A 14,168-nucleotide genomic window follows, 5' to 3' on the forward strand; every position below is an offset into this window, starting at 1 on the left:
CAAAATGATATTACGTACAATACTACACACAGAAAATCCTAAAGACTCTACCAAATAACCATGAAGTAATAACCAAATTCAGTAGTGGCAGGATACAAAATTAATACTCAGAAATTAATAGTATTTCCATATACTAATAATGAAGTATCAGAAAAAGGAATTTAAAAAAAAGCCCACCATTTACAATTCCACCAATCAAAATCTTAAAATTTTGATACCAACAGCATTTTTCACAGGACAAAAACAGCCCTCAAACAGCCAAAGCACTCTTAAGAACAAAGCTGGGTCTCTCATAATACCAGACTTCAAGATATACTACAAATCTGTAGTAATCAAAACAGTATGGTACTGGCACAAAAATAGACACATAAATCAACGGAACAGAATACAGAGCCCAGGAATAAACCGATGATTACATGGTCAATTAACGTTTGACAACGAAGGAAACATACAATGGGAAAAGACAATTTCTTCAATAAATGATGCTGGGAATACTGAACAGCTACATACAGAAGAATGAAACTGGATCACTTTCTAACATTTTACACAAAATAAACTCGAAATGAATTACATGTGAGACCTGAAACCATAAAAATCCTAGAAGTGAGCACAGGCAGTAATTTCTCTGACATTGGCTATAACATTTTTCTAGATACGTCTCCTGAGGCAAGAGTAACAAAGGCAAAAATACATTATTGGGACTACGTCAAAACAAAAAAGCTCCTGTATGGCAAAGAAAATAATCAATAAAACTAAAAGACAACCTACTGAATGGGAAAAGATATTTGCAAATGATATATCTGAAAAGGGGTTAATATCCAAAATATATCAAGAACTTATACAATACCAAAAAATAAAAAATAAAAACAAAAACCACCAAAGAAAACAAAAAACTCCCAAACAATCCAATTAAAAAGTGGGCAGATGGCCAGAATAAACATTTTTCCAAAGAAGACATACAAATGGCCAAAGACACATGAAAAGATGCTCAACATCACTAGTCGTCAGGGAAATTCAAATCAAAACCACAATGCCTACATTACACCACCTTATACCAGTTAGAATGGCTAAAATAAAAATGATAAGAAATAACAAGTGTTAGCAAGGATGTGGAGAAAAAGGAAAACCTGTGCACTGTTGGTGGGAATTTAAATTGGTGAATCCACTATGGAAAACAATATGGAGGTTCCTCAAAAAATTAAAAATAGAAATAACATATCCAACAATTTTACTATTTACCCAAAGAAAACAAAATCAACTAATTTGAAAAAGAATAGCATCCCCTGTATTTACTGAACCATTATTTACTAAAACAAAGATACTGAAACAACCTAAGTGTCCATCAATAGACAAATGGATAAGAAAAATGTGATTGATACACACACACACACACACACACACACACACACGAAATATATGCAGCCATAAAAAGAGTTTGTCCCAATTGAGACCACGTGGATGGCTCTGGAGGATATTATGTTAAAAGTAGTAAGTCAAATACCATATGATTGCATTCATAAGTGGAATCTACAAAAAGAAAGAGGAAAAAACAAAAGCACAAGCAGACCTATAAATACAGACAACTGATGGATGCCAGGAGGGAGGTGGGTGAGACGGCAAGTGGGTGAAGGGAAGTGGCAGAAACAGGCTTCCAGGTATGGAATGAATAAATTTTGTGAATGAAAGGGACAGCATAAGGAATACAATGTAATGGAACAGATGGTAGCTATACTTGTGAATATAGCACAACATATAAACTCGTCAAATCACTAAGTTGTACACCTGAAACTAATGTGTCTACTAAAAAAAAAACAAAACCAAAACACAAAAAACTCTTACACCTTAATTTTACTCCAGTGAGACTTCTGTCAGACTTCCAACCTACAGAATTTGGAATAAATTTGTGGGTTTTTATTAAAAAATGTTTATTTATTTTTGAGGGAGAAAGAGAAGCACAAGCAGTGGAGGGGCAGACAGATGGGGATACAGAATCCAAAGCAGGCTCCAGACTCTGAGCTGTCAGCATAGAGCCTGATGCGAGGCTTGAACCCACAAACTGCAAGACCATGACCTGAGCCCAACCTACTGGACCACCTAGGTGTGCCTAAATTTGTGTTATTTTAAGCTACTAAGTTTGTGGTAATCTGTTGCAGCAATACTAAAAGGTAATGCCTATTAAGAACATTCCCACAAATAAAAAAATTCTACACCAGGATGACTTGAATGGGGACTTCAAAATAGTAAAAGAAATGATATAAACCTTACATAAACTCTTTCAAAAAAGAGGCCAAGAGCGAATACTTCGTAAATTGTTTTATGAGGCCAGTATAACCCTAACACCAAAACCTGATAAAGACATCATAAAAAAATGAAATTACATATCCTATATCCTTTATAAGCACAGATACAAAAGTCCCTAACACAAGATTACCATACCAAACAGCAATATATAAAGAATAACATTTCATAACTAGATTTATTTCAGGGATGTAAAATTGGCTTAACGTTTATTTGAAAATAAACTGAGGTAACTTACCATATTACCAAACTAAAACATTTTAAAAAATGATCATGATAAATGGAGAAAAAGCATTTTAAAAATTCAACACCTATTCACAGTTCCCACCATCCCTATTCAATTAACATTGTGTAGGAAGTTCTAGACAGTGCAGTAAGGCAATAACAAGAGACATAAAGCATGAAGATTGGGAAAAAAAAATACTGAAACTGTTTCTATTCTCAAACGATATGACTGTGTATGTGAAAACTAAAAGATTCTACACAAAATTAAAAAAATAAACTAGAATGTTGAGCAAGGTTGTAGGTTACAAGGTCGAAAGTACAAAAATTGCATTTTTGGATTTTAATAATGAATAATTTGAAAATGAAAAAACAATTCCACTTACCATAACATCAAATAACATACAAATTTTAATGTAACAAAGATTTGCCAGATGTTTACATCAAAGACTATAGAATGTTCCTGAGAGAAATTAAAGACCTAAAATAAATGGAGATAGATCATGTTTATGGATTAGAAGACCCAATATTATTAAGATGTCACTTGTCTTCAAAATGATCTATAGATTCAGCACAATCCAAATCAAAATCATATCATTTTTAAAATAAACATTTTAAACATTTTAAAAATGTTTATTTCTTCAGAGAGAGAGAGAGAGAGAGAGAGAGAGGCAGGGAGGGAGGGTGTGTGTTTGTGTGTGTGGCGGGGGAGGGAGAGCAGAGAGAAAGGGAGAGAATCCCACGTAGGCTCCACTCTGTCAGCACGGAGCCTGATGCAGGGCTCGATCTCATGACCCTGAGATCATGCATGACTTGAGCTGAAATCAAGAGTCAGATGCCTAACCAACTGAGCCACCCAGGCACCTCAAAATTATATCATGATTTTTTGTTTCTAGAAACTGATCATCAGCTGATTCAAAATTTATATGGAGATTAAAAGACCTATGATAGCCATAATAATCTTGATAACAAAGTTGGAGAACTTACATTACCTAATTTCAAAGTACAGTATAAAACTATAGTAATCAAGATAGTGTGTTACTAGTGTTAAGGATAAATGAATAGAACAGAGAGTCCAGAAGTAGATCCACATTTATGGAGTCTGTTAATTTTAAAAAGGGGCACCAAATGAATTTAATAGAGACAGAATGTTTTCAACAAATGGAGCTAAACCAAACAGCCTTATGGGAGTTAGGAGGAAGATGCTTAATCCTTGCCTCACACCATACACATAAATGAATTTGAGACAGATCGCAAACCCAAACATAAAAGTGAAAGCTATAATGCTTTCAGAAGAAAACACAGGAAAATATCTTCATGACTTTGGGTTTGATCGGCTATTTTAGATAAGACACAAAAAACACAAAACCATAAAAAGAAAAAAAATTGGACTTCATCAAAATAAAGCACTTTTGCAACCCAAAATCACCACTTAGAAAATATCCATGAAAAAACACAGGGGTTAGGGGCACTGGCCCCCTATACAGTTGAAAATCCACTTATAACTTTTGATTCCCTAAAACTTAACTACTAACAGCCTAACTGTTGGATAGGATAGCCTTACTGATAACATAAAGTTGATTAACACATATTTTATATGTTATATAATATTATATGTTGTATTCTTACAATGTTAAGAAAATCATAAGAGAAAATACATTTATAGTACTGTGAAATATCCATATATAAGCTGACTCATGTATTTCAAACCCATGTTTTTCAAGGTTCGACTTTATACAAGCAAGCTACAGACTGGGGGGAAATGTTAGTAATACATTCACCTGGCAAAGGACTTACATTCTTCTATAAAGGATTCCAACCATTCTGTAATGAGACAGTCTAATGAAAAAATGGCTACTTGAACAGACATTTCATGAAAAAAAACCCCAAAACAAAAAACTGCCAATAAGCATATGAGGAGTTAAACATCATTAGTCATCATGCAAATTAAAATGAGATATAATAGAACTGGAACTCTCATAATTGCATACAAGTGCTCATGAAATGGCATATACAATAATTTTGGGAAACTTTTTAGCAGTTTCATATAAAATTAAACATAAACCTACCTTGTGATCCGGCAATTACAGCTATTGCATAAGAGAAATGAAAACATGTTCACAAAGAATGCTCATAGTAGCTTTATTTATAATCACACCAAACTGTAAGTAACTCAAAGGTCCATAAACAAGAGAAAGGATAAATTGTGAGATGTTTGTGAAATGGAACACTACTGAGTAGCTAACAGAAACAAACTGTGGATATATGCAACAACACTGATGAATCTCAGTCTTTTGAGGAACAAAGCCAGATGCAAAAGTGAACATGTAAAATTTCATTTATATAAAACTTAAGAACAAGTAAAATTCATCTATGGCAATAGAAAATAGAAAAATGGTTACAAGGGCAGAAAGGGAGGAATAAATTCATTGGAAAGTGGCACGAGGGAACTTTCTAAGATGGTGGAAATGTTCTTTATCTGGGTTGGGGTAAGGATTACACATGTACAGATTTGTCAAAGGTGACAGCATGTTAACTCTAAAATCTATGCACTTCACTGTCCACAAATTTTACTTGAAGACAAATCATTTTCCCTTAAAATTTAGAGTAAAAAATCGGACTCATCAGAGGGCCATCCACCAATTCTGAAAAGAGCTGTTCAACAGAGACATGTTTACTTATCTCCATTTAGAATAGCTTTGTCCTTTGAGTCAGCTCTTCAGAAGAAAACTTGGAATTGTTTCTGGATTCACTAATTTTTTTGGTGAAATGCTGCTCATTTATTTTTTTATCCAAAATTTCTAGTTCAGTAAGAACATTACTCATCATATTGTACCACAGAAGTTACAGTCTGAAGTTACCCTAAAGATAGTCCAAACCCTCAACTACTTTTTAAATAAAAACAGATGCATGCCTAGATAACTTGACTTGTCCTGGGTCGTATTCTCATTTCATTTCAGAAATAAAAATACACAGATCATACATTGTCACCCTCTGCATATGCTAACACTTGGGCAAATACAACAGCATACCTTTTTAATAAATGTAGATTAAACCTTCACATGTGCTTTAACTGGCAACTGAGAAAGCATAAGGAATAATTATTGTCATTAGGTTAGATTTTATATATATATATATATATATATATATATACACACACATATATATATACACACATACATATATAATATATATACATATATATAATATACATACATATACAATATACATACACATATATAATATATATACATATATATGTATATATATACACATTACATCAGTTATATATTTTTAAAAAACACATAGTTCATTTCCAAATTCATATTGGCTGGCTTTTCATGAGTGGTGCAATTTCTAGTTCGAAGTGTGTTGGTCTTTACAGCTGGTACATTTCTATCACACCACTTTTCAGGAGCTGTAGTGATGATCTATAAAATCTGGGTAAACCAAAAACTTCTGGATTTTTGAAAACTGGAGTCAGTGAAAGGCATAAAAGCATTACTGTACTATAATGGAGGGTAAATGTAATAAAATTTCATCGAAAAAATTTTTGGCTGGTTGTAATAAGAGAGAGGCTTAAAATGCACAAATAATGGAAAAACTTTTAATTATGTAGGAAAATTTTATTCAATAAATATAATTTCATGAACTTTAAAAAATTACTGAGAGCTTATACAATAAGTAACTACATTTCCTAGCAATGCAGAGAAATTTTAAAGGATTTTATTAGACAGCCACAGTGTTTGAGGTCCTCAATTTTAAACTAAAGTGTGGCTACAGTATTTCCAGCTACTAATTCCCCATAAAAATCTAACAATCGCCATTACTACAAACGTATCATTAGTTGTGATCTATTTTTTTTGTAGGAAAATCATGCAAGTGTTCTCACATAAACAGCACTTTAATAATGTTCTATTTTTATGAAAATAGATGACTCATTTCAAGGTAGAAATAAAAATGTCTCTGAAGGGGGACCAAAATTAATGAAACATGTTTTACACAACTCTTTGTTGTGTTTGTTTTATTAATACCTGCTTATATCATCCCCCAAAATGATCTTTACAGGAAAACACAAACATGGATGATTTTCCCATTTCCCCTGCTCCTGATAACTTTTCAGAGTAGCATATTTAAATTTTTTTTGGTATTAACTGTACATTTTTTTAGGGGCCTTGACTCCTGCCTATCAAATAGGAATCTTAAGTTTTTCTGAGAAGCCCAATTTCACAATCTTACAGCAGAAACAATCTGGTTAGAGCAAAGCAGTTTCCTAACATGGTGATTTGCCTAAGTTTAATCTATTCAGGACAGTGCCAGTTTCGATTATGTCTGGGAAGCCTTTGTGTATCATGGAGACTGAGACCCAAGGAGGAGGGTAGTTAAGAGAAATTCAGACTGTAAATTCTCCCCTTCTTTCTTCTCAACTCCATGGCAAGCTTGGTAGCTGTAGTTCTCCTGGCCCATACTCTATTCCTACCACGAACCTACCGCTTGCTAAAGCTGAAGCAGGGTGCTGAGTCACCTTTTAGAGCAGCTGGTGGGCAATTCTGAAAACTGTCTTGGTGCCTGCTACTATCTTCATGGATATGGCCTTCAGACTAGGTAGGCAAAGGTAAGAAAGTGAGGCAGACAGATCTGAGATCATCAAGTAGCAAAAACACGCACAGAATCTTACTCTGGTTTTGGCAGGTTTAAGAGGAAGTTAATTGCCAACATCGTACTTTCCAAACAATTTTAAAGAAATATGCAAAGGGGAATTTTTTGTGATTACCAGCTATGTACTGTTTTAAAATGTGAGTAATAGCACTAGAGAACTATTTAAAGCTTGTAGGCAACACTGTTACTTTCTTAAATAAATGAAGAAAACTTTTCTTACAATTGCAAGATAATTTTCTTTTAAACAGAGGTTTTGAACAGAGTAGGATGAACATATCAGTGGATACCATTTATGTTTCTTTGATGTACAGTTCTTAAATAACTTCAAATGGGGAATGCAGACAGTTACTTCACTCACACCTTAAGCACCACATAGGCTAGCTGATCTCCAGCATTGCTGCAGTTGGTCAGACTGCTTGATGGCTTTGTAGTCCTCGAGTGTCGGCAGTTTAGTGTCGGCAGTTTGGCTGACGGCAAACAGACACTGTAAACTGTAAGGTAGATGCGATGCAGGACTATTAAATGTCACTTTGTTATATAAATATTTTATAAGGCATTCTAAGAAAAAGCAAATTCTGTGTTATCTTCCACTAAACTACCCTCACTGAATATTTCTCAATATTTCCTCTTCTGGAACATGAATTGGAAAGTGTATATACTGTACACTGTATTATCCCTTTAATGTATTTTTGGAATAACGGTATATTGCTAAACTCAGTTTTGGAATATCTGACTTAAAGAATGGCTATTTATGAAAATTAATATTTAAGCTGAAATTCATAACCTAGTATCTTGCACTACTGAAACAAACATTATATTAGCAAGAAAATAAAAACTCAAAAAAAAATAGTTCACCAGCAAACATGGTAAAGTCTTAATTCTTGACTCTACCATTCTTTCCCTACCAGCCCAATTCCAGAAATCTGATATTCATGAAATGGGAAAGTGGTGGAAGGTTGCAGAATAAATCTACAAAAAGGAATTATTTTATTCTCAAAAGAAAATTTTGGAAAACCTTATTTAGCCATTTCCATACAATTTTAAATGTGTATGTACACATCATGTGCTCACAGCTGGGTAAGTTCTTTAACCAATAATCATTTCCAAATTTTAAAATGACATTACTTTTTATCAAAACAAATGACAACACTGATCATATGATAAGCTTGGATGGAAATTAAGTACTGAAGGTACAGTGAGTTAATTTAGCAGTATGTACCTGATTAACCATTCTTAGTATTTTAATTTATCGCTGCCATTACATCCTAAGATTTAGCATTTTAAACTTTGTTTTACTTACATTCTGTAGCCATGCCTGAAAATTTACCTTGTAATGGGGCACTGGACAGATTTCACTTTGCATGGTAGTCTACCGTAACTTAGATAACGTATACTATCCTACAAATAACAGAATTCTTATCTGAAATCCTTTATTCTATAATCTAGCTACTGAAAGTCAAGAGCAATTCTAAATTAGCCATAGAAAGAGGCTCTTATCTTTTTGTTGATTTAATTACCCTAATATTTTTATTTATATAATTAAAAATAGTTGCAATATTTAAATACTGTCCAAACTTGTTTTTTATTGATATAGTTGAACTTTACAACAGTGTCAGAAAATACTATAAACAGAGCCTTCTTCAGAGAGGGGAAAAAAACCCAAATTTAAATATATTAACCAGATTAAAGCATGCAAAAGATCCAATGATAAACACATTAAATAATATGCTAATGGTATGTAATTTACCCACTACAGGTTCTTCGTATTCTGTCACAAAAATATAGTAAACATCAATTTGAAATTTGGTGGATGGACTTGATTCCTGATTTATATATATAATATACCCTTTGCATGTATGTGGTTAATTTTACTGGTTGTGTTACAGTATTTAGAGAAGTTTGGTACTGGTATATAGTTACTACCCATAATGCAGTAAATAATGGTGGGAAATGCATTCTCCTAATTTGCTCTGTGAACTTAGAAAGCACTAATGAATTAACAACATGGGTCACTGAGCGACCAAAATTCCTTTCTATTCACATTAACTTTTCGCATGAAAAGCTTCAAATATAACTCTAATAAAAAAATAGAGTTTTCAAGGCAAACTTTTCAGCATAATTTACAGAAGCAGATCTGAATAGAAGACTCAATAACCAAGCTAATACTAAAAAATACAATTGACTAGGAATTACCTCCCTTTTCTACCTTGATATTAAAATATAGTGGCCTTAGCAAGAGGCTGAAATGCCATTAGGAGTCCCATAAGCACGAGGAACAACCCAAAGAGATGGAAAATATCTGTTTCACGAATTGTGACACGTTCAGATTTAAGTTAGGGGAGCTGAAAGGGGTTTGTGTTAATGCTTTTTGTTTGCCATTATAACTCTGAATGAGTATGAAATATTTGAAATTTCAGAAAGTAATTCTGCAGAACTAGTGTGGCCATTATCACGGTGATCACACTGAATTTTAGGAAAGGAGTTGAAATGGTTCCCACAAAGTACTACTGCCCCTTTAACAAGTAGAGGAGTCCATTGTGGAGAGAGTCAAGATGCTCCTGTCGTTGGTATAGAAAGGATCCGATGCACTCCATGATCTAAAGTAACAATAAGAGAAAAGTTTGGCTCACCAGGACCTATGTTTTACGTGAGAAAAAAAATTTACTCTAAAATGCAATTTGAATATTAAAATAATCACTTATTGATTTGTTTTTAAATGTTAAAGAGAAATTATTCATACTAGCACCGAATCAGTCTATTTATATTGTACAAAAACTTGGAAAAAATAATGCTCTAGTCATTATATAAAATATTAGCCAAAATTCAGACATTCATTAGCCTTAAAACAATTCCTACAGGTAGTAAAGCATGAGATGCTCTTAAAATCTTCACAATTCAATAAGAAATAAGTATGTTACTAAGAGTTATGCACATTCAGTTTTACTAAAAAGCAACTAGGTTATATTGTGACATTACAGAAGCAAACAAACATCCCACTTACCAAAAGCTTTGGAATGAAATAGTAATATGTTCATATTACATAATTTCTTTTCAGCTATAAATTCTATTCTAAAGATTTTAGTGTAATTAGCTTGAACGCAGTAAATGGTTTATTCAATAGATATCAAAGACAGCTGTAACTCAGTAGGGTTTTCACTTAACTGAGAATAAACCTGTAGTGGTCTGGAAAAGTTAACTACTGTCTGAATGATAAAACCTAAAAGCAATTAATTACTTTATTTGCAGCTCTATTAATTTAAGCTAAAATAACTCTAGACCCAAACTAGCCTTCTAGGCTTAAAATAGCCTAACCTATATTTCAAGTTCAGTATCAGGATTACCAAGCCAAAGGTGGCTCTTCTTAGAAGACTAAAAGCACTAAACAATAAATCAATACATTTTATGTAACTTTTTTCAGGGTTCCCACTTTCCTTAAAAAAAAAATGTTAGAGGAAGAGACCAACATTTAAAGTGGCTCTTAAACTCACTCTTATTAAATATCCACTGTTTCCTAGAGATTCTGTTATTTAAATCAATTAAGCAAGTACAGTCATAATGAAAGTCTGGAACCTAGAAATTTTACAAAGTTGTCAAAGAGGAACACAAATAAGCAACAAAACCATACTGGTAATTTACAGGTTCTCTAATTTTATTAGTTTCCAGAAAACCTTAAACACCTTAGTTTAAGGAAGGGCTTGTTCACCACCCTCTGTCTAGTACCTAAACTGCACCTGGCACATAGTAGACACTCAGTATTTGTAAAATAAATGAATGAAATGAGATTATTAACATTTCTTAGAGTAAGTATTTATCCAAGAAAAGACACACTTAGACACACAAGACAAAACATAACTGCCAACACCCTAATTATCGGGAGTCAAGATTCCATTCCCAAATTGCCAGTACTTTATATCAGGCTTTCCTCTTTCCCAACCATTGCTTACATAGAAGAATTTTATTAGGTAAGGCTTCCTTTGTTTGATCTTTTCAAAGCACACATGTGCATTCAGATGTTAAATATCCTATTTGACAGAACATTAAATACTGGAGCTACATATTAACTCCTTTCTATTCAGAAAATAGTTTAAAAAATTATTTTAAAAAATGTTTTTATTTATTTTTGAGACAGAGAGAGACAGAGCATGAGCAGGGGAGGGGCAGAGAGAGAGGGAGACAGAATCCAAAGCAGGCTCCAGGCTGTCAGCACAGAGCCCAACACGGGGCTCAAACTCACGGACTGTGAGATCATGACCTGAGCCAAAGTTGGACGCTCAACTGACTGAGCCACCCAGGCGCCCCGAAAATAGTTTTGATTAGGATAAAGTAACTTGGTAAAATGCATACAGAAAATCATTTATTGCTGAAGTACAGCCCTTTAGTGTACAAGATGGTATATCCTTTGTAGAGCACCATGATGCTACATTTGAAACCAAGCTTGCAATATGGCATATTCCTTTGAAAACATTAACTAATAAGATGTAAGAATTTCTGTGCCTGGATGGTAGAAGTTTAATCAGCTGAATAACATGTCATATGAAAGCACTAGTTGTATTTCTTAAGTGATGCTCATTACCTTTTATGTTTAATAGGTTAATGGAACAAATAACCAAGGGATTCTACAATTTGTAACAGAAGTATCAGCCTTGCTTTACCTTTTAAGTTAGACATGAAATAGAAATGTAGAATAGAGGCTATTCCAAAATCAAAACAGAAATGTCGAACATATTTCACTAACACAATTATGTAAAACAAAAACAAAACTCTACATATCAAAATGACTTTCAAAGTTTAACTCTAATGTTAATGGATCTAAGGCAATTTTCATATAGTCCTTTGAAAAGCACTAAGTGGTTTTCTCATACTGTATCGATTTTTATCCACTAGAAAATACAAACAGATTTCAAAAGACTTTTTAGATTATTTGTTTGAAGAAAAAAGGGGGATAATGACAGTACTAACCAATAACATAACCTGAGATGTTAGACAAAAATATTTTGAAAGTATTTGGAAAAGTATTTATAGTCTGTCAAATAAGATATTACTGTTAAACATTTTATTAGGAAAGTAAAAAAAATAGTCTTACAAAAGAAAATATTATGATACAATTTTAAGTGAGAAAAAGTACAGATGATAACAGTCACCTTCATGTGCCGAAATAAGTCCCATAATTCCAAGGGCAGGTTCAAAGGGATAATGCAGTATAAAAATGGCTACGTAAAGAAAAATGGGGGCATATAACCTGAATTACTGGTATACAAAAAAGTCAGTACATAGAGCAAAAAAATATTTTTGGCTTATTTAAAATTAATTATAGTTTTAAAATATTTATTTATTTATTTCTGACAGATAGCACAAGTGGAGGAGGGGCAGAGAGAGAGAGAGAGGGAAACACAGAATCTGAAGCAGGCTCCAGGCTCTGAGCCATCAGCACAGAGTCTGATGCGGGGCTCCCAACAAACTGTGAGATCATGACCTGAGCCAAAGTCAGACACTTAACTGAATGAGCCATCCAGGCACCCCTGATTGTAGTTTTTCAATAGTGAAGATGTATACTGTCATTAAAGAGAACTTCCTGCTGAAATAGAAATTTAAAAAATTATGTGGAAGTTCTATAGTTGTCTCTTAGTCTAACTCCCACCTTAGTTCTGTATAGTAAAGCTGTCTTAATAAGTAAAATAATATTGTAAAGTGGGTCTTTCGGGAACTTCTTTTGGAAAACTTGGTGGCTTGGGTACATAACAGAGCTTCTTTCTTGTAATGCACTTTACAATACAATTGTGGAAGTCATAATACAGAAGTGCCAGTAAGTTTAACTCTTCGTAGTAATTCTTTTATGTGGAATAAAATGACTACAAAATGATACCACGGCATTGTGGAAATATTTTTGATCACATGTTATAATCAATAAATGGAGACTGAAACCACAGACATTATATTAACATAAGAATGCTATTTATAAATGCAACTGTACCATAAAGACATGGCCATTAACTAAAGGCAAAATGGGAACTAATAAGTTCACCAGTAAATGTTACCTGAATTTTATGATATATGAATGGTATTTATTCATTTTTAAAACACAAAGCTAAGCAAATATGAAAAATTATTTTATTAGATTATAGGGCCTCCTCCACCCTTTATTCCCTGCTCCTGCGGTACTTTCCAACCTTTTCCATGCCATGGCACATGTAGAAAGTGATTATTCGTGTGGTACACGCTGGACAATGGAAATCGCCGTCTGTCTACCCCTGCCCATCTATAACTCCTCAGGCGTACAAGCGCATTACTACTCTCATTTTAGGACTATGATATAATTCACATTAAGAATACCTAAGTGTGAAAAAAGTTACTTTTACTTTTTAATATCACCTAAATAGTGTGTCTCTCGGGAAAATTTATGAAGAAAATTTATGAATCCATTTCACTTTTAAATAAATTTAAGTGGCATTTGCCAAAAAAATGGCATTTTTTGTTATGATCCACAAAAGCGAGCACTGATAAATCTAATTGAAGAAACAGATTTGGGAGGGGACAGAAATGCTAAGATTCTTCTACACCATAATTTAAAGTGTCTAACTTACCAACTTAAAAAAATTTTCTTTAACATTTATTTATTTATTTTGAGAGAGAGAAAGCATGTGAGAGAGCGAGCATGAGTGGGAGAGGGGCAGAGAGAGTGAGAGAGAATGAGAGAATTCTAAGCAGGCTCTGTGCTGAAGGCTCAATTGCATAAACTGTGAGATCATGAGCGGAGCCAAAACGAAGAGTCAGATGCTTAACCAACTGAGCCACCCGGTATCCCTAACTTATCTAAACTTTTAGTTAGACCATGAATACCAAGCAAAAAAAAAAAAAGCAAAAACAAATCACAACTCATTTAAAAAACCTCATCACAGAAATAGAATGGTATAGGAGAGCAGTAATACAGCCTTTGTGTTTATAAACACCTCAAAGTCTCAAATGACTGACCAGAAAATATACACGAAGAG

General features: G+C 33.4%; 1 protein-coding gene across 5 annotated transcripts in view; it reads right to left on the reverse strand.

The window, feature by feature from the left end:
• Nucleotides 1–4,646: 4,646 nt before the first annotated feature.
• ATP11B (ATPase phospholipid transporting 11B (putative)) overlaps nt 4,647–14,168 on the reverse strand; it is a 128,469-nt gene continuing 118,947 nt past the window's right edge. For 3 of the 5 annotated variants that reach the window (XM_027061356.2, XM_053221174.1, XM_053221180.1), the window contains one exon: nt 4,647–9,776. In XM_027061356.2, coding sequence (XP_026917157.1) covers nt 9,695–9,776 — 82 coding nt within the window. In that variant the 3' untranslated portion in view covers nt 4,647–9,694. The other 2 variants (XM_053221178.1, XM_053221175.1) reach the window with 2 other exon arrangements.

Source organism: Acinonyx jubatus, chromosome C2 (genome assembly GCF_027475565.1).
Source record: "Acinonyx jubatus isolate Ajub_Pintada_27869175 chromosome C2, VMU_Ajub_asm_v1.0, whole genome shotgun sequence".
In the NCBI taxonomy this organism is placed as follows: Eukaryota; Metazoa; Chordata; class Mammalia; order Carnivora; family Felidae; genus Acinonyx; species Acinonyx jubatus.